Source organism: Vigna radiata, chromosome 8 (genome assembly GCF_000741045.1).
Source record: "Vigna radiata var. radiata cultivar VC1973A chromosome 8, Vradiata_ver6, whole genome shotgun sequence".
In the NCBI taxonomy this organism is placed as follows: domain Eukaryota; kingdom Viridiplantae; phylum Streptophyta; class Magnoliopsida; order Fabales; family Fabaceae; genus Vigna; species Vigna radiata.
The window spans coordinates 37,940,699-37,962,967 of record NC_028358.1 but is presented as its reverse complement, the minus strand read 5'-3'; the positions used below and the strand labels follow the sequence as shown (position 1 = coordinate 37,962,967).

Here is a 22,269-nt window from a genome sequence, read left to right as displayed (position 1 = left end):
GTGTTCTTCTTTAACCAAGTGCTCCACGAATAAAAAATAAAGTAAAGGACAATTATTGATTTTTGTATGGTAAAAATTAGTTTGATATTGTAGATTTAGGCAATTTTTTTTTATTTACGTAAATGGATAAGTCGTGAAGTCTCTACACGATTTTTCAAATGAAAAAGTCGTATAGGGAATGCACAACTTTTGAACTGCCACAACAAAAAAGTGAAGTCGTACTCTCCTCATACATTTTTAGACACTAATGGAATACGAGTACATGTAATAAATTACATAATATCAAAGTCAAATAAAGGGGTCATGACTTTACTGCTAATAGATTACACTACTATTATAATCGATTACTAGTGTTGAGATTCGAATAAAAATATTTAATAATTGATTACTAGAAAAAAAAATTTAAAACTAAATTAAAATATGAATTAGATTAGTTATATTAATGAAAATTTAAATTATTAAAAGGATTTATGCATTAAAAAAAGTTTTGATGTTTCCTTTAAACTTATCATAAAAATTATTGAGAAAAAAAAATCATGAAAAAAGAATATATGTGTTTATTAAGACAAAAAATAAAATCATGAAAAAGACCATAAATATTGAGAAATACTTTTTTTTTTCTATATATATTTTTATTTTATGTATGATAGATTCAATTGATTAAATGTGTAGAGAATGATTTTTCTTCTTCTATAGCCTAATATGGTCAATTTGCTCGAGGTGATCATGGTAAATTCACGATTATTCTTAAGATAATTATTTGAAAAAACTTGTAAATTGAAGTGCATATTTTGACCTTGCAAATATAAATAACGACCTTAACTTTTTAAACCAATACGAATTGTTTAATGATATTTTGCTAGGAGAAACTGCACGCATTTTTGTCAATGTACCATCATATTACATATTTAGGAAGAACAAAACACATATATTTACAAGAGATAGCACACCTTGATAAAAAGATAGATTGATCGAGAACTTCAAACTAACTTGATTTAGCACATTTTGGGACATTGTGATCCTACAAATATATAAATTAAATTAATTTGAAAGCTACTTATTTTTAAAAATATTTATGAATTAAAAATAATAAAATATGGCGTTGTATGAATAATTTAACATAGAAATTTAATATAAGTGTATGCGAATATAACAAAGTAGGACCGATTGAGTGAAAAGTCCACCATTGTAATACTCAGTACACTCAAAGCAAGATAAAAACTTTTCCTATATTTTCAAAGAATTTTCTGAATATAAAAAGGGTTTAATAAAGACTGTTCCTCTTATCATTTTTTGACCGATAACTGTTTTGAACTTGTCAAAGTCTTCCTTTCTTTGAAAATGATGCTTCAACACGCTCTTTCGTCTTGCATGCTTCTATATATCTATATCTATCTATCTCTATATATGTATATATATAAGCGCTATAGTACAAGCAATTCCCAACCCTATCATCAGCAATCTAGAGTCTCCAAAAAAATTGGTTTTGAACCACACATACTCTTCTCTTTGAAGAATAGAAAACTTGCTTTGAGTCTTGCAGAGAAATTTATATATATCAGTGCAGAGACTAAAACATGGGAGAGGAAGTTTTACAGAGGAAGTTGGAGACAACTCCTACATGGGCTGTTGCAATTGTGTGCTTTGTCATGCTCGCTATTTCAATCCTCATTGAACATATTATTGAAGAACTTGGAAAGGTACAACGTATCAGAAAGCAACTTCTGCATGTTATATACGCTGTTATCCCTGATCTCTTGCTGTCTTATTTTTGAAATTGCAGTGGTTGAAAAAGAAACACAAAAAGGCTCTTCATGAAGCGCTGGAAAAGGTTAAAGGAGGTATACTAATTAATTAATGATTAATTCACTTCTTCTATATATATATTTTACTATTGTACTATTATACAAAAGCTACTTTTCCAAGATCCTCTTGCTTGGTCTAATTGAAAAGCTATATAATTTGTTTGTGTTTAGAGCTTATGCTGCTGGGATTCATATCCTTGCTCCTAGTGGTGTTTGAAGATCGAATTACCTCTATCTGCATCTCAGAAAGTGTTGCTTCCACTTGGAATCCTTGCGATCCTGATTATAAGAGTAAAGGTCCAGAAGGATATATTGACAAATGCGCACAAAAAGTAAGCACAATTAATACACCCTGATCTTTTTTTGATTAACTTAAATGGTAATTAATTGACTTTCATTGCATGAAAAGGGATTAGATACTGTAGATTTCCAACAGAGGGTGTTTTCTTTCTACAAAGTTTGATTTTGTTTTCGTGTTTTGCAGGATAAAGGAAAAGTTGCTTTTATCTCTGAATATGGGATTCACCAGCTCCATATATTCGTCTTTGTGCTTGCTATCTTTCACATCCTACAGTGCATCATGACACTGACTTTGGGTAGAACTAAGGTACTCTCATCTTATTTCCTACCATTTTTTTTATAATGTTTGTGTTGTTATTTTTAGCTAAAATTAACGTTTGACTTTCATACTCATGAAATAGACATAAAATTTACCTTTATTTTAATTGAAAAATGTAAAACATGTTAGCAGTTTCAAAACTAATTGTTTTGCGTGTCTGAATGGTTTTGCTTTTTGTGGTACGCAGATGTCAATATGGAGGAAGTGGGAAGACGAAACGAAGAGTCTTGAACATCAGTTCTACCATGGTAAGACTCCACGTAGAGTTAAAATCTGAAACAAAATATCTCAATGAATTAAAAACATTATAGTTTGTGTCTACGGCTTTAAGTGTGACATGTACTAGGCAACACACGTCACATCATAAATAAATGTCTTCAAAAACTTAATTGCATGGAGGTTGACTTATCTACCTATTTGGTAACAGGGCCCTCCGTGGGTATTACCGACAAAAAAAAAATTAAGGCCTATTTAATCTTTTTTTTTTTTCAATAACACTGTTTGTTTTGAATTCTGGTAGATTTCATTTTAACTTGTAAAATTGATTATATTTTTTTCCAACTTGATTGAAATTAATTTTAAATAAAAAAGTATGTCCCAATATAAAAATTGATTGCTATTGTAAACCAAAAAACCTTTTAAGAAATGTTAATTAGTTTATCTGTTTGTGACAATAACTTCTCTTGCCCAAAGCTCAAACGTGGTTCTTATTACTCTACTCATTGACGATAATTGGGTCCTTTTGATTTAATTTCTGAAGGGATTATGTATGAATTTTAGGCACACAAATATTGTTAATAATTTATACAAAATATTGGATGATTAATATATTTAAAGCATAAATGCTTTCCTTATTTAGGGGATTGATAGAAAAATATCTTTACAAGGATTGAGAAAGATTCAACTGTAAAAGTACTCTGAACTAAATGATTTTTTAATATAATAATTTTTTAAAAATAAATATTCTTTATCTTTGCTTCCTTAACCCATTTTCTAAAACGTGTCTACCATGTGGCAGAAAAGGATTTATTACTAACTTTCATCAATATATCTATAATAAAAAATGTTAGCCATGTTTTTGAAACTCTTTTTTCAATGAATTGCAGATCCTGAGAGGTTCAGGTTTGCTAGGGATACAACGTTTGGACGAAGGCACTTGAACTCATGGAGTAGATCACCAATTTCATTATGGATTGTGAGTACACAATTATGATACATACATGCATGAATAGACTCATAAATTTCTGGCATTGTTGTTTCAAGAGGATGATGAAACTAGGCCATTAGATAAATTCTGAATTTCAAGCACACGGTTTGTTATTTGTGACACAAATTTCACGAGACCTTTGTATTTTGCTCCAATCAGGTTAGCTTCTGCAGACAATTCTATGGATCAGTTAATAAAGTTGACTATATGGCATTACGACATGGATTCATAGTGGTGAGTTTGTTTTCACAAAAATATGTTCTGTACTTTGATATTTTTTGCTCAAAAGGATATCATAATTCAACTAAGCTATGTAACAGGCACATTTGACTCCAGCAAGTGAGACGAAATTTGACTTCCAGAACTATATAAAAAGAACACTTGATGAGGATTTTGCAGTAGTAGTTGGAATAAGGTAAATATATCATCCTGTGTTTTGCTCTCCTTTCTACCTCTAGCTTCTTACCTTACCAATTTAAGCTGAACCATGGGTTTTTGTTCTTGCAGTCCAACCATTTGGTTCTTTGCAGTGCTAATTCTGCTCACAAATACTAATGGTAAGCCCTGTTCAAACATCGAAACAAGTTTTAATATGACATACGAAGTCATGCATAACTGATGTTGCTAAAAGTTAAGTCGATATGGGTCTGATCGTGAATTATTTGCACCATATTCATGCACTATATTTGTAGAATTCAATCAATACAAGATTACACAGCTGCATATTTTCTTACAGTGTTCAAATTGGAATGCTGTGGTGCACCTAACACTTGATTATTTACTGGACTAGAAACAGTATTAGATGCTCTTTATATTGTAGTTTGTTTTGTTAATGATAATTTTTGTTCTATATGGACAGGGTGGTATTCTTATTTGTGGCTACCATTTATCCCACTAATTGTAAGCAAAAGAACCACTCATTCTGCTTATGTTGTCGGTCTACATTTTATTCAATTGAATTGGTCATAATAACGTTTAATGTGAATCATGTAGATAATCTTGTTGGTGGGAACAAAGCTACAAATGATCATAACAGATATGGCACTAAGGATTCAAGATAGGGGGGAAGTGGTCAAGGGTGCACCAGTGGTTGAGCCAGGAGATGAATTGTTCTGGTTCAGTCGCCCTCGCCTCGTTCTCTTTCTGATTCATCTCGTTCTGTTTCAGGTGAATTTAGTCACTTATTTTCTTATGATTAAACTAACTGTCAAAATGAAGTATTCCAATTCTTGTGTACTGAAAATAGTCGTGCTTGGTTCTGTGCTGCAGAATGCATTTCAATTGGCGTTTTTTGCTTGGAGCACTGTAAGTATTTCATCTTGATCAACTTTCCTATAACTTTTGCTTCATTTGACCCTGTTATTTTGCTATACAACATTGAAGACAAGTTGAAGAGTTGCTTAGACCATGCTTTCTTGTTGAATCTACACCGTAAAAGATTTTTCTTACAATAAATAAAAAAGAAAATCTATCAGTAATAGGAATCAAGAACAACCTTTCGGAACCTCAAATACTTAGGGGAAAAAACCTAAGAATAGTTCTTGATAGGAAATATGACATTCAATGAATATACTTCTGGTGTATATGTGGTTCATCGTGTGTCAACCAGACATTTACAATTTATAGATTTACATCTTGGTATTTTATCTCTAAAGTTATAAATTCTACCATTAAGACACAATTATTTCGTATTATTGTCTAATAAAATAACCACTACATTAAATCACCAGTGACTCTTACACTCTAAAACTGATAAAAGTCTTGAACAAATAAATAGTCCAATTAAATCTATCACGTTTAAACATATTGTAACAGTTCTAACTAATGAATAAAGCAAACCCCATAGCCTAAAAAACTAATACCTTCGTGTCAAGAGAATTGCGACTATTTATGCAGCATTTAGCCTAAAAGAAGTAAAAAATTTCTAACTTTGTATCATACTTTTGTTACAGTACGACAATAAGTTCAAAATAAACAATTGCTTTCACCGCACTACTGAAGATATCGTCATCAGACTTACAATGGGGTAAGTTCACTTCATTTTCCAAAACTGCATTGAAAAATCACTAGTACATTTGACTTGTATTGGAGATAATTCAAACACACTCTATTTTGCAGGGTTCTCACCCAAGTTCTATGCAGCTACGTGACTTTGCCTCTTTATGCTCTAGTCACACAGGTAAGATACAAGAGCATTATATTAAATTCGGCCTTTGTTTACCAATATATTAAGAATAATAAACACCATAATAATGGTAGAACTTATTTCCTTTTGTGTTTTGGTGGCATTATATAGATGGGTTCTACGATGAAACCCATCATTTTCAAAGATAACGTGGCATCAGCACTGAAGAACTGGCATCACACTGCTAAAAAGCATCTAAAACACAACAAGGATTCAACTTCTAACACCCCATTCTCAAGCAGACCAGGAACTCCAACTCATGGCATGTCTCCGGTGCACTTGCTTCACATGCACCCTAGACACAGTGATAGTCCACTGGTTTCTCCAAGAGCATCCAATTATGAAAATGGTCAATGGGATGTTGAAGGGTCACATTCCCCAAGCCACCATGCAAGAGATGTTGACCATGAAGAGAGCATGATGATGCAGCCTCAAGCAGCAGAATTGCCTCCTTCTGGACCCAATCCTATTCGAACTCAACATGAAATCAACATTGCTTTATCTGAATTTTCATTTGGGAGGGGACACAACCCCAGTAGAGCAGATGAGTATTAGAAACATCTCCTTGTATTATAGCTTTGAAGATTGAAGTGAAACTGATGAAGTAAATTTTCTTTGGACAACATGATTTGTTACTTGATTACATTTCTTGTATAAGATGGACTTTCACTTTCACTCTGTAACATGCTTTTTCCATATCTCTAGGATGATTAATATTGTTGATCAAATTCGAAGAAATGTGTGAGGTGATCACTTTGAAAAACTGGCCAAAGCTCAATATATACACATATTGGACACCTTCAATCACTTTTTCTTCATGATGTAAATTTAATCAATCTAACAATTGACTCTCATTAACTTTATTTTAATGATAATATATAAATAAAATATAATATGATTTAACTTTTTATAAATAGGTTATCTAATAATAAATGTTTACATATATACTTTAAAATATAATATTATATGTTAAACTTGATATAATAATTTTTTATATGATAAAAATATCGAATACTACTTTAATTTAAACTTTAAAAAAAGGTATTAAAAATGCAATTTGAATAATAAATCTAAAGTAAATTGATCATTTATAATTAAAAAAAATTAAGCTAACTGACCAAATTATTGGTCGAGTGATTTTAATTTAGTCCCATGTCCAAAAAAAGGAAAAACAGAGAAAAAAAAAGAGAAAAAACTTGAAAGAGCATTTTTCAATCAAGTACTCAGTCCATAATATTTTACCATCCTCATATCAAGAATTTCAAATTTCTTTTACAATACTATTATTTTCTCCATTATTATGACGATAATTACATCTCATACTTTTTTTTCTCTCCTTTCTTCTCTCTATGATGTATAAGTAACATTGTTTTTTTCAAGTAATTTTGTTTATATAACCATAAGTAGGCGTTACCCAAATGAGTAATAACACTATTTCCTCTTAAATGAGAATGAGAAGTTTTAGTAAGAATGTTTTTTTATTTTAGTTGTCATTTTAGATGAAATATGAGATATTCTTTTATAATTCTTAAAAAACTATTTATTTTTAAAAAATTATTTATAATGAAATAAATAGTTTTTTGAGGTAAAAATTATGTATAATTATACAAAATTATTTGTTTGAAAATATGAAGAAATCTCTAAATACTATAAAAATGTTATATGTTATATTGAGTTTGTGACGGGTTTTGTATAGCAAGACTTTTAGAATATATATATTTTTTTAATAATTATTATATAGTGCCTAATTTTTCAAGAATGCGATTTAAGACGTTGATTGGTGTAAAGGCTGAGCACATAAAAAAGTAGAGTGATAAATAATTGAGAAAATGGGAAAGATAATGAAACAGTAGTTAGAAGCAAATAGCATAGCATTAAGCAGTTCCATCCATTTTTGTTCCTTACACACTTCGTTTTCCCGCAAAATTGTTTTTCTTTCTCTGTGCTTTTCTTTTCTTTCTCTTCCGTTCATTCATAAATCTCAGAGACGTTCATCAGATTCAGCGTCCTTGTTCATCTTGATCACCACTCATGGAGGTCCGTTCCAACCCTGCCGCCGGCAACTCCTTCGACCACCGGCGACCGCCCGAAGTTCCGTCGAAGCAGCAGCTGCCGTCTCCTCACTCCGTCGATACCTCCGCCGTTTCTCAGAGGTGAGTAAAATTTTAAATCTTTCTTCTTTTCTGTTTGATTCGTTAAATGGAATCTTTCGAAAATTTGACCCTTTTTCCTACTCCCATGTAGGGAATAAAAGTGAAAAAAGAAATTTTGTTTTGGAATTTCGATTCTTTTTTTCGTTACCAGAATTTAGTTTCTTCATGGCAACCGAATTTGAGTTCGGAAAATTTGATCCTAAATACGATGCCCGGTTAATTATTCAGTTTTTAGATATTTCTTTTTAAATTTTGATACTGGGTTTTGGAATTGTATTTGATGGTTTTGTTTTCATGTAATTGCAGACTCCAGAAGGAACTAATGGCTCTCATGGTATATCTCTTTTTACTCTAGTTATGATTATTGCTTTTTTATTATTGTTATGGACCTTTCCATGACTGTAGAATAAATTCTGATATAGAAAGTTGAATTCGCAAGGAGCATCTAGAAAATCATGATCGTTTTCATTCTATTTTTGGTCCAGGTGACGGTTTAATGGAACAGTTTTATTTTATGAATTGAAGAAAGCATGGTGGTTTATTTTGAAGAATTGAAATTTTTTACATGTACTCTTTTAAATGAGCATCTATATTAGGGTGGTAAATTGTGTAAATTAATTCTATTGGGATATCAACTAAGAAGCAAAGGTGTAACATATGCTTTCCTTTTCCAGTTATCATAGTTGTTATTTTGCTGTCACAGCCACTAACACTATAAAATGCTGAAAATGACTTTTCCTGCAGATGAGTGGAGGAGATCTTGGAGTATCGGCTTTCCCTGATGGTGAGAGTATTTTTACATGGATTGGTACAGTTGAAGGTGGAAAAGGAACTCTATATGAGGGTTTATCTTATAAACTCTCTTTACGTTTTCCCCTGGACTACCCTTTTAAGCCCCCACAAGTGAAGTTTGAGACAATGTGTTTTCATCCAAATGTTGACCAGTTTGGCAACATTTGTTTGGACATCCTTCAGGTATTCATTATTTGTGTTTAGGTGGGTTTGGTTCTACCATTAATATGAATGAGGAGTATATCTATAAATGAAATTCTGATTTTCATTGCATCAATCTGCACCAAGTGTTCCATCCATCACACATATTATCTTGGGGCTAATAACTGTCCTACTTGTGTGTTTCCACAGGACAAGTGGTCTTCAGCTTATGATTGCAGAACTATTCTTCTGTCTATTCAAAGTTTATTGGAAGGTCTGGTTTTGATATCTTTTGAGCGTTACATTCACCTTGGTGTGCTTGTCTGATCAATTTACTTTCTAATAACAGAGCCTAACTTGGAGAGTCCTCTGAACAGCTATGCTGCAGCACTATGGAATGATAAGGAAGGTTTGGAAAACTATTTCTTAAGCTAACAACGTTGTTTCTGTTATAAACTTGTAATGATTTACACTGCCTACGTTTATTTGTTTCGCTCCCCCGTTTTTTCATTTGATTTGCACTTCAATTGCTGTATTCCTAGACAAAGGTTGTTGGATTTTTCTTAACTTAGAGTTCTGGAGATTTTTTTAGAATGCATATTTTAACTGGGGTTGTACATCTTGCAGATTACAGGAGAATGGTTCACAAACAGTATTTTTCCGGAGAAGCTCTTGAAAGCTGATTAATACAATTCCAAAGCAAGATCAGTTAGTTTCCACATCATTGTTGCAAATGTTTCCCTGAAGATATGAATGTCATTTTTTTAATTTGCTTTGATATTGTAACCTGAAACCACGAGAGTTCAAAGTGATTTGAAAAAGTCTTTTAATAACATTCTGTATAAAAGTAGTAAAAGTTGTCATTGCAAAAAAGTCACATGATCCAATTGACTTCTTTGTAATATTTTTTTTTTTTTCTTTGGATGTACAATTCTTACAACTGTATATTGATGTCACGTATTATCTACTTGAAGTTGATACAGGGATTCATCTATTTGGATTACTGGACATAATGTTCTAAGTGCTTCAAAATTTACTCATAAATTATTTGATTGAAATAAATGTAAAGCTTATAACTCTTATTTGATTGAGTAAAAAATTGACATCCTATGATATTTGGAATAATCCCTTAAAATTACTTCCTCAAGTGCATTTTTGTTGAATATTTTCAATCTTCTATAACTTCTTTTGACACACAAAAAAAGAAAAAACTAAAATTAATTTTTTTACTACTATTAAATGTGTTACATATCCTTTATTAAACTAATTGAAGGAAATGTTCTTAAAAAATAAAATTATTTCCTCTAAAAAGGATTTTACCGAAGGCGTGCTTATAGTAATAGATCTCACACACATACACGTCTTCCATGAAAATTCAAGGTTACATTTGATCTCACCACCTCCACATTTCCTCTGAATAATATTTTTTGGAATGCAAAATATAGTTAGTTACTCCCAAAAAAAACTCTTACGTGTACGAAACTAATAATCAAATTGTAATTAACGCACTATCTAGCAACCAAGTTGATAGCCATATTGGTGTTCGTCCATGATATAGCATGCTAAAACAAAAGCAAATTTGCGTTCATAATTCAACGTTTCAATATAAAATGCATATATTGATCTTCTAAAATATCCAATCTTTCAAACTTTAGCTTTTATGAACAAAAATCGTGGTTAACAAATACAGTTGTCCAATCCACCAGAGAAAAAAAAAAGTCAATTTTCCAAAGTATTAAGAGGCAGTAAAATTATGTGTTAAATATGTTTTCTTTTTATGAAAATTTGCATTACATCTTTTCAAAATTTTGATTCAACTCTTAATCTCAAAAATACGTAAATTTAATTATTTTAACTAATCACATTTTAAATATATTTGATGATAATATTTAAGTTTATACTATTCAACATATTTTTGTTTTAATATCAATTAAAAAACATGTTTAAAACGTAAAATAAACATAAATTTGATTAAAAATTTAAATACATATATTTTTAAAATTTTGAAAAGTGACTTATTTCAATAAAAGTTAAAACAACAAAGATATATTTAACTTTAAAATTATTTATTAACATATACGTGGATGCACACAAGGTATGCTATATGAATCAGTTATTCCAGTAGCTTCAAAATTAACATCTATAACAGCACTTTAAATGACTCGATGCCATCTACCTTCTCACACTATCATCATTAATTCGATAACTTTTCAGTCGTGATATAACTAAAATAAGTACAGAGGACTGACACAGAAAATTAGTAGCTGAAATAATTTTTCATTTTCTTAAAAATCGTAACACTTTACAAGAAAAACTTTACATACATGTAGGGTATCTAGATATTGATAACAGCATCAGTACAGAGTAGAGTTTCCCGTGTATAAACTGTAACTAGAAGTCATTGCAATCGTATGCCTATATTTGGCCTGCCTGACACCAAATTTGCTCCAAATCTAGAATACCCAACTAAAGCTACAAAGACAATTGCTTTTGCTGTCATCCGTAGAAATAAACCTTTTTTTTTTCTTGGAAAATTGTTGGATACGTAGAATGATCTCTCTCTGCTGAGAAAACTAGACATTTTAAGAAAATTTCATGCACTGACTGCGTATCTCTTAGGAGCATCAAAGATTTTGGCCAAGTAAGCTTCAGAAAGAGACACCACAAGCCGGTGGCAGGCCAAAGTTGAAGCTGTTACCATTATTAGAAGGGAAGCCCAGAAGAACCGCAACATCAATATTTTATCCCTACTTGCAGATTTTAGAATATTATAGAATATAACTCGGAGTCGTCGGTCTCTAAAGATGAAATTGTAATCATCTGTAGGAAAAGATCTAGGGGATAGACTTGATTCTTTGTTGCTAGGTCCATTAGCCAATACCAACTGGGAATACTGAGTAACTGTAATTCCTTGTCCAAATAATTTAATCATCCATTGGTAAACTACGTCAACCATGATCTTGCAGAGTTCTTGGCGAAAATACTTTCCCTCCTTCGAGACCAATGCTTTGATTAGTGAAGCTCCATCCTGTCCATTACATGGAAAGTAAGTGTCATACATTAAATATTCAGTTTTCCTGCTCACCGGCAATATACTGCAGTAATCAAAAGCTCAAACTAACAACGCAAGACTCGGTATAATAAATATAGTCATAGTAAAATGTTTCCTTTGGCACGACAAAATGTTTTTGACAATGAATTCACCAGAAGCTTGGGCAACCTGGTGAACTGGGTACAATGACAATAAACATACTATGAGATAGAAAAGTTTATAAGAACTCACAGCAGTCATGAGAAGTCTTCTGATAGCAACACCATCTTTGGATGGTAAAAGCCTCAAAACCAAATACGCAACATCAATTGTGTCAGTGACCTTATTTGATAAGTGATCAAGGGGCGTCTCACTATTTGACGCTACTAGTCGCAAGGCTTTCCTGACAAAATAACAGGTATGAGACACTACATCCATAGCAGAGAAATATAACAATTATTGAGTAATAGATTAACTAAAACTGGCCAGTCTAATATCTCTTTATGAAGATCAGCTTGAGTGCATGACAAAAGGGGATAAAAAGTTATCAGCTATGATGCACGAATGCGATAGATGTATCAAATACGACAATACGTTTAATTTGAAAATTATAGGATACTATCCATAATATATACATATTGAAAAATATACCAAATTTCTTAAAATCATGATAAATATGTAATTGCTAGTGCAAATCCAAATTAAAATAACATGTATAGTCAAAACATAAAAATTATAAATTATTATCATTATAAAAGTATTAGTAATTTATAGATTAGATACTTTATTGATAAGTATAGATTATAAAGTATCGGAAACGAATATGTGTAAGATGACACAAACAGAAGTATGAGTGCATCATAAGTTATCAGGAACCAGGTTTAAAGATCCTACCTGTAGAGGGTCAGTATTTGTGGAAAGGGTGTCATCCATAGGAGTACTCACGATAAAATAAGTGTACAAAAGTGGTAGTGTAGATCTTTTAGTGTAATATGGGATAATAGAAATTTGATTCTTAGCATATGTTTGGGAGTGAAGTTCAACATTATTGCAAATTAGAGAAGATCCCTTTGAGATGAGTAGCAATATCAAACAAGTATTGAATTGAGGCCTTCCCTAGTTAGTGATCACCAAGCAAACCGATATCCCTAAACTACTATACCTAGAAGTTTACCTATTTCTAGAAAATTACAATGAGCCAATGAGCTCCAAAATAAAAAAATAAAGCCAAATACTGAGGCAACTATGTCAAAAGGCTTAGGCTTATGTTACTTACTCCTATTCCTTCAACTAACTTGGTTTAAAGAATATGTTTCCTTGACCAATATGCTTTACCCAAATGGCATTCACACGGTGTACAGTGTTAAAAAATAAAACCCAGCACAGAAACTAGAGGGTAAAGAAGAACTTTGTAATTTGAAGGTGTTGGACTGCCAAAAAAATATGAAACTTTGGGATAATTCCAAATATGAAACTCATGTTAAAATTATTTACCATCACGGAAAAGTAATCAATTGGAGTGGTTATTTTGCATGATATATAATGGCATAAAGGAATAGAAAGAAGAACATTAGAGCAAAATCACTAACAGCATTAAGCAGCTAAATTTCGAAGAAGGATCACAAAAGAGTGGCAGATGCATACCACCAACTGTTTAATTTGAATTAGACAACTACAGGCATTTCTAGTTTAATCTTTTCAATCAAAGAGGGCCTTGCTGTTTACTACGTAGTTTGTAGATGAAACTGAAAATACAAAGTCAATAGATCCTAGAAATAAGATAAATATTAGATTTATAAAATACAAAACTTCCCAGAGAGCATACACTAGCATGAATTTTGACATACCTAGTTGCCCCAACCCTCAAGAACATTGAAAGCCTTTGCCACTGGAACTCCTTCCTTCGGTTTAGAAGCACCTTATCAGGAGGAAAATGAGTTTAGGAAAACCAATGAATAATGTCTAGGATATATTCCGAAGAGACTTTATTTAGTACACAATTGCAATGGCCATTAGAATGACAGAGAGGCTGCCTAGTAGCTCACATAATTGCATATGCAAAACTATGATGACTGGTTTGACGAGACATAAAAAGTCATCATGTGGGGCTAAAGTTTGAACAGGATTCATGTATAAAAATATCTTAAATTTCTTTACATTCTTTTTCCAAGATAAGTGCTTAGAATGTATTCTCTATGCTTTAATGTCAGTAAATAAAAACAAACACGCGATGACTTGGTTTACAATTCACTTCTTTGGATTATTGACGCAAAACTATTTGTTCAAGGTTTTTATATTACCGAATGCAATATTTTCCTTGTTGCAGCAGAGTTTTCTGTGAGAAGTTTTCGAACAACATAAGGATATGCAGCTTCAAAAGTCTTGAAATTTTTATCTGCGGCTATAGCCAAACCTGAGATTGTTTCAAAGAAATGATGAGTTAAAAGATAATGTAGAGAGAATAATAGAAATTTAACATAACCAGAATCATAGTGGGGAACCATTCATGTGTCTTTACACTTTACATAATATTTTGGTCATAATGGTTCATAACACGGTATCAAAGCCTTTGATCAATTGGTTTAGAGTTTATTCCTTGTTGCTCTCATCCTTTAAAGTTGAATTTTAGCACATGGTAGGTGAACCTGCACATTATCCACACTTGGGACCAAAAGGCTCTTGTGGGAGAGGGTGTTAGAAATAAAGTATAAATACATTCATGCACCTTAACCTTATAACTTGAGCTTTTGAGATTGTTGGTTCAAGACAAAAATATTCTGAATTACTAGAATTGATGATCCATTATGAATAGAAGCAGAACTTCTAAGCAAGACTCTAAATAAGAAAGACAAAAAAAAAATTGTTGTCGTATTGATAGTGTACCTTCCAAGGAAGCTAGTGATCGCAAGACAAGTGTATAATATGGTGGCATACGAAAATGATATTTGAGTGCTACAGTCCAAATCTTTCCCAGAACCTTGAGGAAAATTGATTGAAAATTCAGTAAGTTGAGAAGTTTACAAGCAAAAGCAAAAATGAGAATAGAAGACCAACTATTAGCACATGTTCAATTAGATGGATACTATTACTTTGGCTGGATATAAATTTAGACAAATCCAGATTTTAAAAGTAAATGCAGTAAGAAGTGCTTTGCATGAATTTCTTATAATAATATTCAATACTAACAACCAGAAAAGATTACTAAAGCCATTTTCTAATTCTAACAGAGCAGGAAAGGCAATCAGGCCTAAACCAGTTATATTTGATGCCATATACAATTTGATATCTTTCGTATCAAATCCAGACGTGAAACCAAGAAAGGAAGGCTTAAATTTTAATCAAACAGCTTCAAACTGTAGCTTAAATTATTTGACAGTTTAAATCAAGAAAATTATAAGTTTTAAACTATTTTAAACAATACACTATAAACTATAGACGCCCCCTATAATATCCATGCAATCCGATGGTGCAAGATTGATAGATTTCTTGGAAGTCCTATCAAAGATTGTATTTATACCTAAGTTGGAATTAAGTTTAGAATTTGTGGTTCTCAATGTAAAGAGTACAAAAATAATTAATTGTACCCAAGTTCATATGATTTGAATTTCACATAACATAATTTCTGTTGAAATAAACCACTTGCAAAGTAAACCATCCATTGAATTATCACTATTGATGATAAAACATGATTAATTTTATGTATACCCATGTCCAATAACCCATGTTATCCATAGACATACATGGTTTGCTTCTGATAATGGATATTGCTCAGTTGATTTAGTTTTGGAAGTGTAATTTTCTTCAGTTATGGTTAGCTTCAAATTGGGGATGATGCATTCTATTTTAGTCAAGGTTAACCCTGCTAGAGATACTAACTAGAGATATTATCAAATTATAATATATAAATGCACATATCGCCTTAAAAGCTAAATTTTTGTGGTTGAATTATGTTTAAATTTCACTTTCATAAAGTGGGATCAGAGCCATTAAGAACACTTCATAGTCCAGTTTGTCGAGCTTAAGATGTCACCCGCTATTGGATTCTTCCTAGTCCCACGTTCGAGATAGTCATTCCTCAATAAGAGGAGATGTTGAAGATCATGTCAACTAGAGATATAACTGAATCATAGTATATAAAGAAATGTAAACCTAATCCTATAAGTTAGTTTTTGTAAGGATAAGTTAGCCTTAAAAGTCAAAAATTAGTAAAATTATTTCCATATTTCTTGACAGTCACAGACCATGGTTTGGTTTATGCAGTCACCAGACAAACATAATTCAATTACTATTCCTCTTAAATATGATTCTCACCCTGCTGAACTTTACATCAGGAATTCCTTCTTTAAATTCTACTTCTCCTAATGCGTGTTCCAGTTCCTGAAAATAAAATATAAATTCAGAAGCCATTGTGTAAGCATAAGTTTCAGAATAACCAAAAACTGGGTATAAGAATGCTGTTCTTATTTGGTTTAAATATTCAATGGCAATATAATTACTAAAGCCTGAGATACAAGTGATATACCAAGGTAACAAGTCGGATATTAGTCCCCGGCCTTACAACATCCATATCAATCAAAGCTCGGACAAGGGATTCCCAGTCACCATTTACTATATGAATTATGGAAGCCAGCATAGCAAATTGATGCCTTTTTTCCATTTGACAGAGCAAACCGAAATCCAGAAAACTATCACGTACAAAGATCCTTTTAGACTTTTGTTGTGAAGGTAGATCATAATTTATTCAGAAGGTATTGGATAGGCAAGGAAAAATAAATACCCTATTTGTCCTGATGAAGTATAACGCAAGTTACCAGGATGTGGATCAGCATGTAATAAGCCTGTCTCAAGAAGTTGCACCAATGTTGCCTCAACGCCTTTGCTGACCTGTAACCAATATGAAAAAGTAAAAAGTAACTGAATGTGACAATTTCAATATAGTAAACACACAGAGTCTCAGAGATCAAACAGCAAGGTTTGCATAGAATCAGTCATTTATAATGGATGAAAAAATGTCAGATGAGTAACACTGGTCAAATAAGTTAACAAAGGATTGATAAAGAAATTTTACCACTACCTCAATCCAAAGCCTTGTTTATTTTGTAATTGAATCTATAAAGTATCTTGAGCCCAAGAGTTTCATTTTTACTCATACTTGTAATTCTATTAGAAAAATATTGATTATCTTCAGTAGTTCGCTAAGTTTCTACCAAAAGTCAATAGTGTGAACATTACTTAACATCCAAGATATACAATACTTTTGCACAATGTGAAGACAAATAATGGATAATTGCATTTTTGTTTACATACCAGATCAAGAAGACGCCTTTTTGCATCTAATTTCTGCCTTTCTGAATATTCGGAGACATTTCCAACAGTGTTTCCAGCAGTCACAGAGAGCAGATCTGTTGGACTTTCACCAACCATCCACTCCATGGTCAAAACTCTCTTTCGAGTTAAATGTGGAAATACTTTTGGCACATACATGAAAGTAAAGGAAGAGTGCACTTCCTGCATTTAGCAAGACCATGTCAATTCAAATAACAAAACATTGATCACTGTTTAGTGATTTTTGTCAAACCGATTAAACCGACCTACATTTTAAAAGTTAAAACCTGATAAAAGATTTCATCAATGTTCTAAATTGACCAGTGCTAGAATTCGTTAATATGTGAACATTACAAAGCTCCAGTGGATATGTCTTTTATTTATTACCTGAAACTTTGAAGCATTCGCAGCCTCTAATTTATAATCAAGTTCACCAACAAAACCTTTCCCTAGTTCATCAGCATAAAGGCGAGGGTCACTCTTTCTCTTGGCAATCTTTTGCAGCAGCCCCAACTAAAATGGATAATATAAACACTCATATAAGAATTTAATAAATAGATAAATAAAGGTAAAACTTAAAATGGTACTAGAGATTCATAGTAGATACAAACCCCGAGGCGAAGGATGTAGATATCCCGCACCACCACATGATGCAGATTAGGACGCTGAACTTTTACAGCAACATTATTGCCATCAGTAGTACGGGCAAAGTAAACCTAGAGAGTAAAAAAATGAATAAATCAGGAAGACATATCATCTCACTTCAAAGTAAAACATAACTAAACTCTCATAAGTAACATTTAATTATAAATGGCACTCCCCTATCATAGGAAAAAGTACCTGACCAAATGATGCAGCAGCTATAGGCTCCTCAGAAATGTAACTAAAGAATGTTTCCAGAGGACATCCAAATTCTTCTTCCATAATCTTCATTGCAACATTCCTAGGAAAAGGAGGAATTTGATCATGCAATTCTGACAATGCCTGCAACAAGAACACAATTGAAAAATATATACGCATATTGTCAATCCAATCATTCAAAATGTTAGCAGTAGCACAAATGTGATAGAATGGCAATACAGACACAGTTGTGAATCTAACCTTGGACATCTCAACACCAATGATATCTGGCCTTGTGGAAAGGGACTGACCAACTGCATCAGCAATCAAATGAATGTAACAAGGATATTGATAATCTTGTGACTGCATGAGAGAAGTGAAAGCCCCAACACCAAAAAATTTAAAGCAATACAAAATACAAAATCCATATAAAGCCCAATAATGGAATTATGACAAGAATTTAATATAATGATCTCATTATAGATCAAAATCCTCACCTTTTATAAAGGTAGGACCAAGATTAAGTAATGTTTCCTTCAATACCATCCCAAAATTATACTGAGATGATGTATCATCCAAATCCTCATCAGGAACTAGACGGAGGAACTTTTTAAACCCCGACGTTCGAATACTGATCATAGCAGTGGCAAACGAGAAAAGTACCTTTCAAAATGAGATATAAGTTAATAAGGAAACACTTCAAGAAAAAGTGAAGACTGCAACATGAAACCGATTTCAAACCCATTGGAATATGTGCATGTGTGTATTTAGGAGGAACTTCTTACACCAAAGTGTGTCAAAAACTTACACACAGTTGCACCATTTAATAATTCTTTACTGAATATATTAAAAAAAACCACTACTGAGTTAGAAGTTTCTATCATATGGATCATATAAGTTTTTATCATATGGATCATATCTACAAAATTTTACGTGAATCCAAAATTATTTCATATCTAACTCATGTATATCAAAATTGACATAATATAATATATACTTTTAAAATATATGAAATTAGGAACTATGTTCTTACTTTTTTCTATCGTTGTCTGTACAAGATTTGAAAAAAATATGTAATATATATTTATACTTTGAAGATTTAATCAATAAAAAACACATATCACTTAAAGTTATATATTGTGTACTGATGCATCAACGGATGTAACTCACCAATGTAAATTGATTCATGTGTCTACTACTGTAAAGTTCATTTATGAAAATAGAATTGAAATCAGATTAAGTTCAACTTAATCCTAAAAGCTAGTTTACTGGGGAAGGATTTTCACAGTCATCACAAGGGGTATTTTGCCTATATACACAACCAATGCCAGATTTTAACAAACCAACTTCACACCCAGAACTAGATATTTGGGCCATGATACTTGTAGTGTTCGGCATCCCCAGGTGACCAGCATAATAACTAGAATAGACTCTGATGTCATTAGAATTGAGAATGGACTACTAGGAGTATACTCCTAATGTCATAAGAACTCAATGGAATATACCTAATTTAAAGTTCCTCAAGAAAGGTGTACTGCCAAAGTCACTATAAACTGTACTTTGTCTATATAATCAATTGATATCGGTGGCACATATTCAGCAATGATCATGTATCCTTGACATAATGATGACAAATTGTAAATTTTAAATTAAAAACTTATATCCCTATCATTAAAAGATAATTTATTACAGATAGGAGTTCAATCAAATAAGTGAATAACTATCAAATGTTACATCAGTTCAGATAAAAAAACCGAATAAAAACTAACAGTCAAGGAAAGAGTTAAATATTACCAAGTCCTAGATATTGTATAATTCTTATGAAACTAAAAAAGCAAATGGACAACTATTACTTGCACTAGATAATCGCTCTTTAGGCTATAGGCAAGTACATGTTCACTAATCATAGTATACCACTTTATATGAAGCAAGCAATTATCTTCAAAAAAATGCTGTTATTACACGATAAAACAAACATTATGGGACATTAAAAGGCAAGTAAGTTTTCACAACTTAATCCGATAATTATTCAGACTGTAGAAAAAAAGAAGAAGAAAAAAACAGTACCTCAAGAACACGAAAGGTCACCACATGTGGCCTAACACTGAAATACTGAGCAACATCCTGAGGATCATAAACTTCAGGAAGCGGTTTGGACCAAACCTTAGACAGATAATAGAAGTAAGAAGCATACGCTTCCAAAGCCTTGAGATCATACATGAACAAGTCCACTCCAGTTAGTCCTGCAACACAACCAGAGACCAAATCAACGCAGTAAACAAACAAACTGCATTTCTGATTACCAAGAACAACACTCTTCACTTAATTTAATTAACATGATTGCGATAGGAACTTTCTCGTCATGTCATTGAAGACGTCAACTATAGTAACTCGATGAGTCAGAAGCGCGAAATTCAGATGGAATTAGGGATGTGGACGCAAACCTGGGTACCAAGGTTGAGGCCAAGAAGGAGAAGGATAGGGAGGAGAGTGAGGTTCTTCGAGATGGCGGAGCCAAACGACGTCGTCGATTTTCTTCGCAACCTGTGGAATGCGGAAGGTGTCGTTGGCCCAGGCAACGCCGTTGTCGATTCCTCTCTTGAGGAATTCTACGTCCTTGCGAACCACCTGAGCGAAGTGGCTGAAGTCCCCCCATGCTCGCTTCTGTTGCTGCTGGTGCTCCTTGCTCTGCGGGCGCCTGGGCAAGGAGGCGCGAACGGAGAGAGACGGCAGCGGAGGCGCTAGCACCGTCAGCATGGACGGAAGGGGGTCAAACGGCGGCAGTGAAGCTGAAATTAATGTGCATTTGTATTGTGTGGTGGTTGCTGTGACTCGGTGAGTGAAAGAGCAGTGGCGTTGCGTGTGTGGCCGTGTTTATGTGGCTATGAGGTAAAGTTGAGATACGATAGACCATGATGATCACGAATAACACACATCATCGTCGACTAACTTACAATTCAAATGCATTAACGTTTTCCTCTTGGCCTCAAATAATTTTTTTAGTAAGCAGATATTTATTTTATTTACATATATATATATATATATATATATATATATATATATATATATATATATTCTGATCGAAATAGATTGATAAAAATAAACTAAAAGTAAAACGTGTGTAATTAAAAAACAAGAAAAAATTGGGAGGAAAAAGCTAGAAAACATAACAGAGATACCTGGAAAATAAAATAAAAAACAAAGGTGTGTTTCACTTATTTTAAAAACATTATCTTTTCCAACTCTCTTATTGATTACTAATGTACGAAAGGCTTACTCAATTTCCTATTCACAAATCTAATCAATTTCCAAATATGGTTGACTCAATTTAAAGTGATTAATTTATTATTATTATTATAAATAAAAATAATTCAAGTTTTTGATAATGTACTTTTATGTCACACATTTTTTATAGGTGTTGAAAAATTCAAATATATGATGCATCACCTTGCTAACTTCTTTATCAAAGTAAATGAATAAAGAAACAAATAAAAATAATACGAGGTTTTGATAATATACTCATATGTCACATATTTTTCTAGTGTTGAAAAATTCAAATGCAAACAAATTTTTGTACCATTTCAAGCATTTTCTTCATCTTGTAAAACAACTAAGCTTTGTATGTTTTGTGAAACAATACTCGATTATCAGTTCTCAGATTTTGTAAAATCGGATATTTATATGTTTTGTGATACTGTAACTCTGTCTGTGGTCATTGTGTGGTTACAAATACATCTGCTGCTGATGGTTCTGTTGTCTAGAATTAGAAGAAGCAAGTGTTTTATGTTAATAAAACTAATTAAGAAGTATCACTAATGAAAATCTTATCCTCTAAAACTACTTTCTAATTATATTCTGTATTTACTGGTTAATAAAAAGAAAACATAATTTAAATGTATCGTAAAGAATTTTTACAATATGAACAACTAATTAGAGATTACTATATATAAGAAATTTGTTAAGTCTTATACTAATTACTTTAAAAGCAATACATGACTTTTAATTTTAGTCCACAATGTAAAAACCTTTTAACAGAAAGTAAAGAGAATATAATTGTTGTGAGAGTTAACCATTTCCATGAGTAGCCCGTTAGTTGGTTAATCACACTCACAAAGATATAGAAGGGGAGTGTCAAGAGAAAAAAAGAGGTGTCACAGATAGAATCTCTCTG

The 22,269-nt window shown here is 32.2% G+C and overlaps 3 protein-coding genes across 3 annotated transcripts; 2 read left to right on the top strand and 1 right to left on the bottom strand.

Annotated features, from left to right (window-relative positions):
• Window positions 1-1,409: 1,409 nt before the first annotated feature.
• Window positions 1,410-6,620, top strand: LOC106772771 (MLO-like protein 6). Its single transcript, XM_014659354.2, has 15 exons — window positions 1,410-1,700; window positions 1,784-1,841; window positions 1,977-2,137; window positions 2,290-2,412; window positions 2,612-2,672; window positions 3,531-3,619; window positions 3,791-3,865; window positions 3,952-4,046; window positions 4,139-4,188; window positions 4,491-4,531; window positions 4,625-4,798; window positions 4,901-4,936; window positions 5,584-5,657; window positions 5,750-5,810; window positions 5,928-6,620. Exons 1-15 carry the CDS (start codon window positions 1,578-1,580, stop codon window positions 6,369-6,371), a joined length of 1,665 nt encoding a protein of 554 aa, XP_014514840.1. The 5' UTR covers window positions 1,410-1,577; the 3' UTR covers window positions 6,372-6,620.
• A 1,000-nt stretch (window positions 6,621-7,620) lies between these two features.
• Window positions 7,621-9,910, top strand: LOC106771061 (probable ubiquitin-conjugating enzyme E2 C). The gene is made up of 6 exons (XM_014656955.2): window positions 7,621-7,969; window positions 8,276-8,303; window positions 8,714-8,944; window positions 9,113-9,176; window positions 9,252-9,311; window positions 9,530-9,910. Exons 1-6 carry the CDS (start codon window positions 7,848-7,850, stop codon window positions 9,583-9,585), a joined length of 561 nt encoding a protein of 186 aa, XP_014512441.1. The 5' UTR covers window positions 7,621-7,847; the 3' UTR covers window positions 9,586-9,910.
• Window positions 9,911-11,159: 1,249 nt separating this feature from the next.
• LOC106772002 (uncharacterized protein slr1919) lies at window positions 11,160-21,070 on the bottom strand. Its single transcript, XM_014658100.2, has 16 exons — window positions 20,543-21,070; window positions 20,166-20,341; window positions 18,596-18,761; window positions 18,360-18,412; window positions 18,099-18,242; window positions 17,870-17,974; window positions 17,646-17,771; window positions 17,241-17,441; window positions 16,711-16,817; window positions 16,456-16,618; window positions 16,245-16,310; window positions 14,817-14,910; window positions 14,234-14,346; window positions 13,781-13,851; window positions 12,186-12,336; window positions 11,160-11,930 (listed from the first exon to the last, which is right to left on the bottom strand). Exons 1-16 carry the CDS (start codon window positions 20,853-20,855, stop codon window positions 11,496-11,498), a joined length of 2,484 nt encoding a protein of 827 aa, XP_014513586.1. The 5' UTR covers window positions 20,856-21,070; the 3' UTR covers window positions 11,160-11,495.
• Window positions 21,071-22,269: the final 1,199 nt, after the last annotated feature.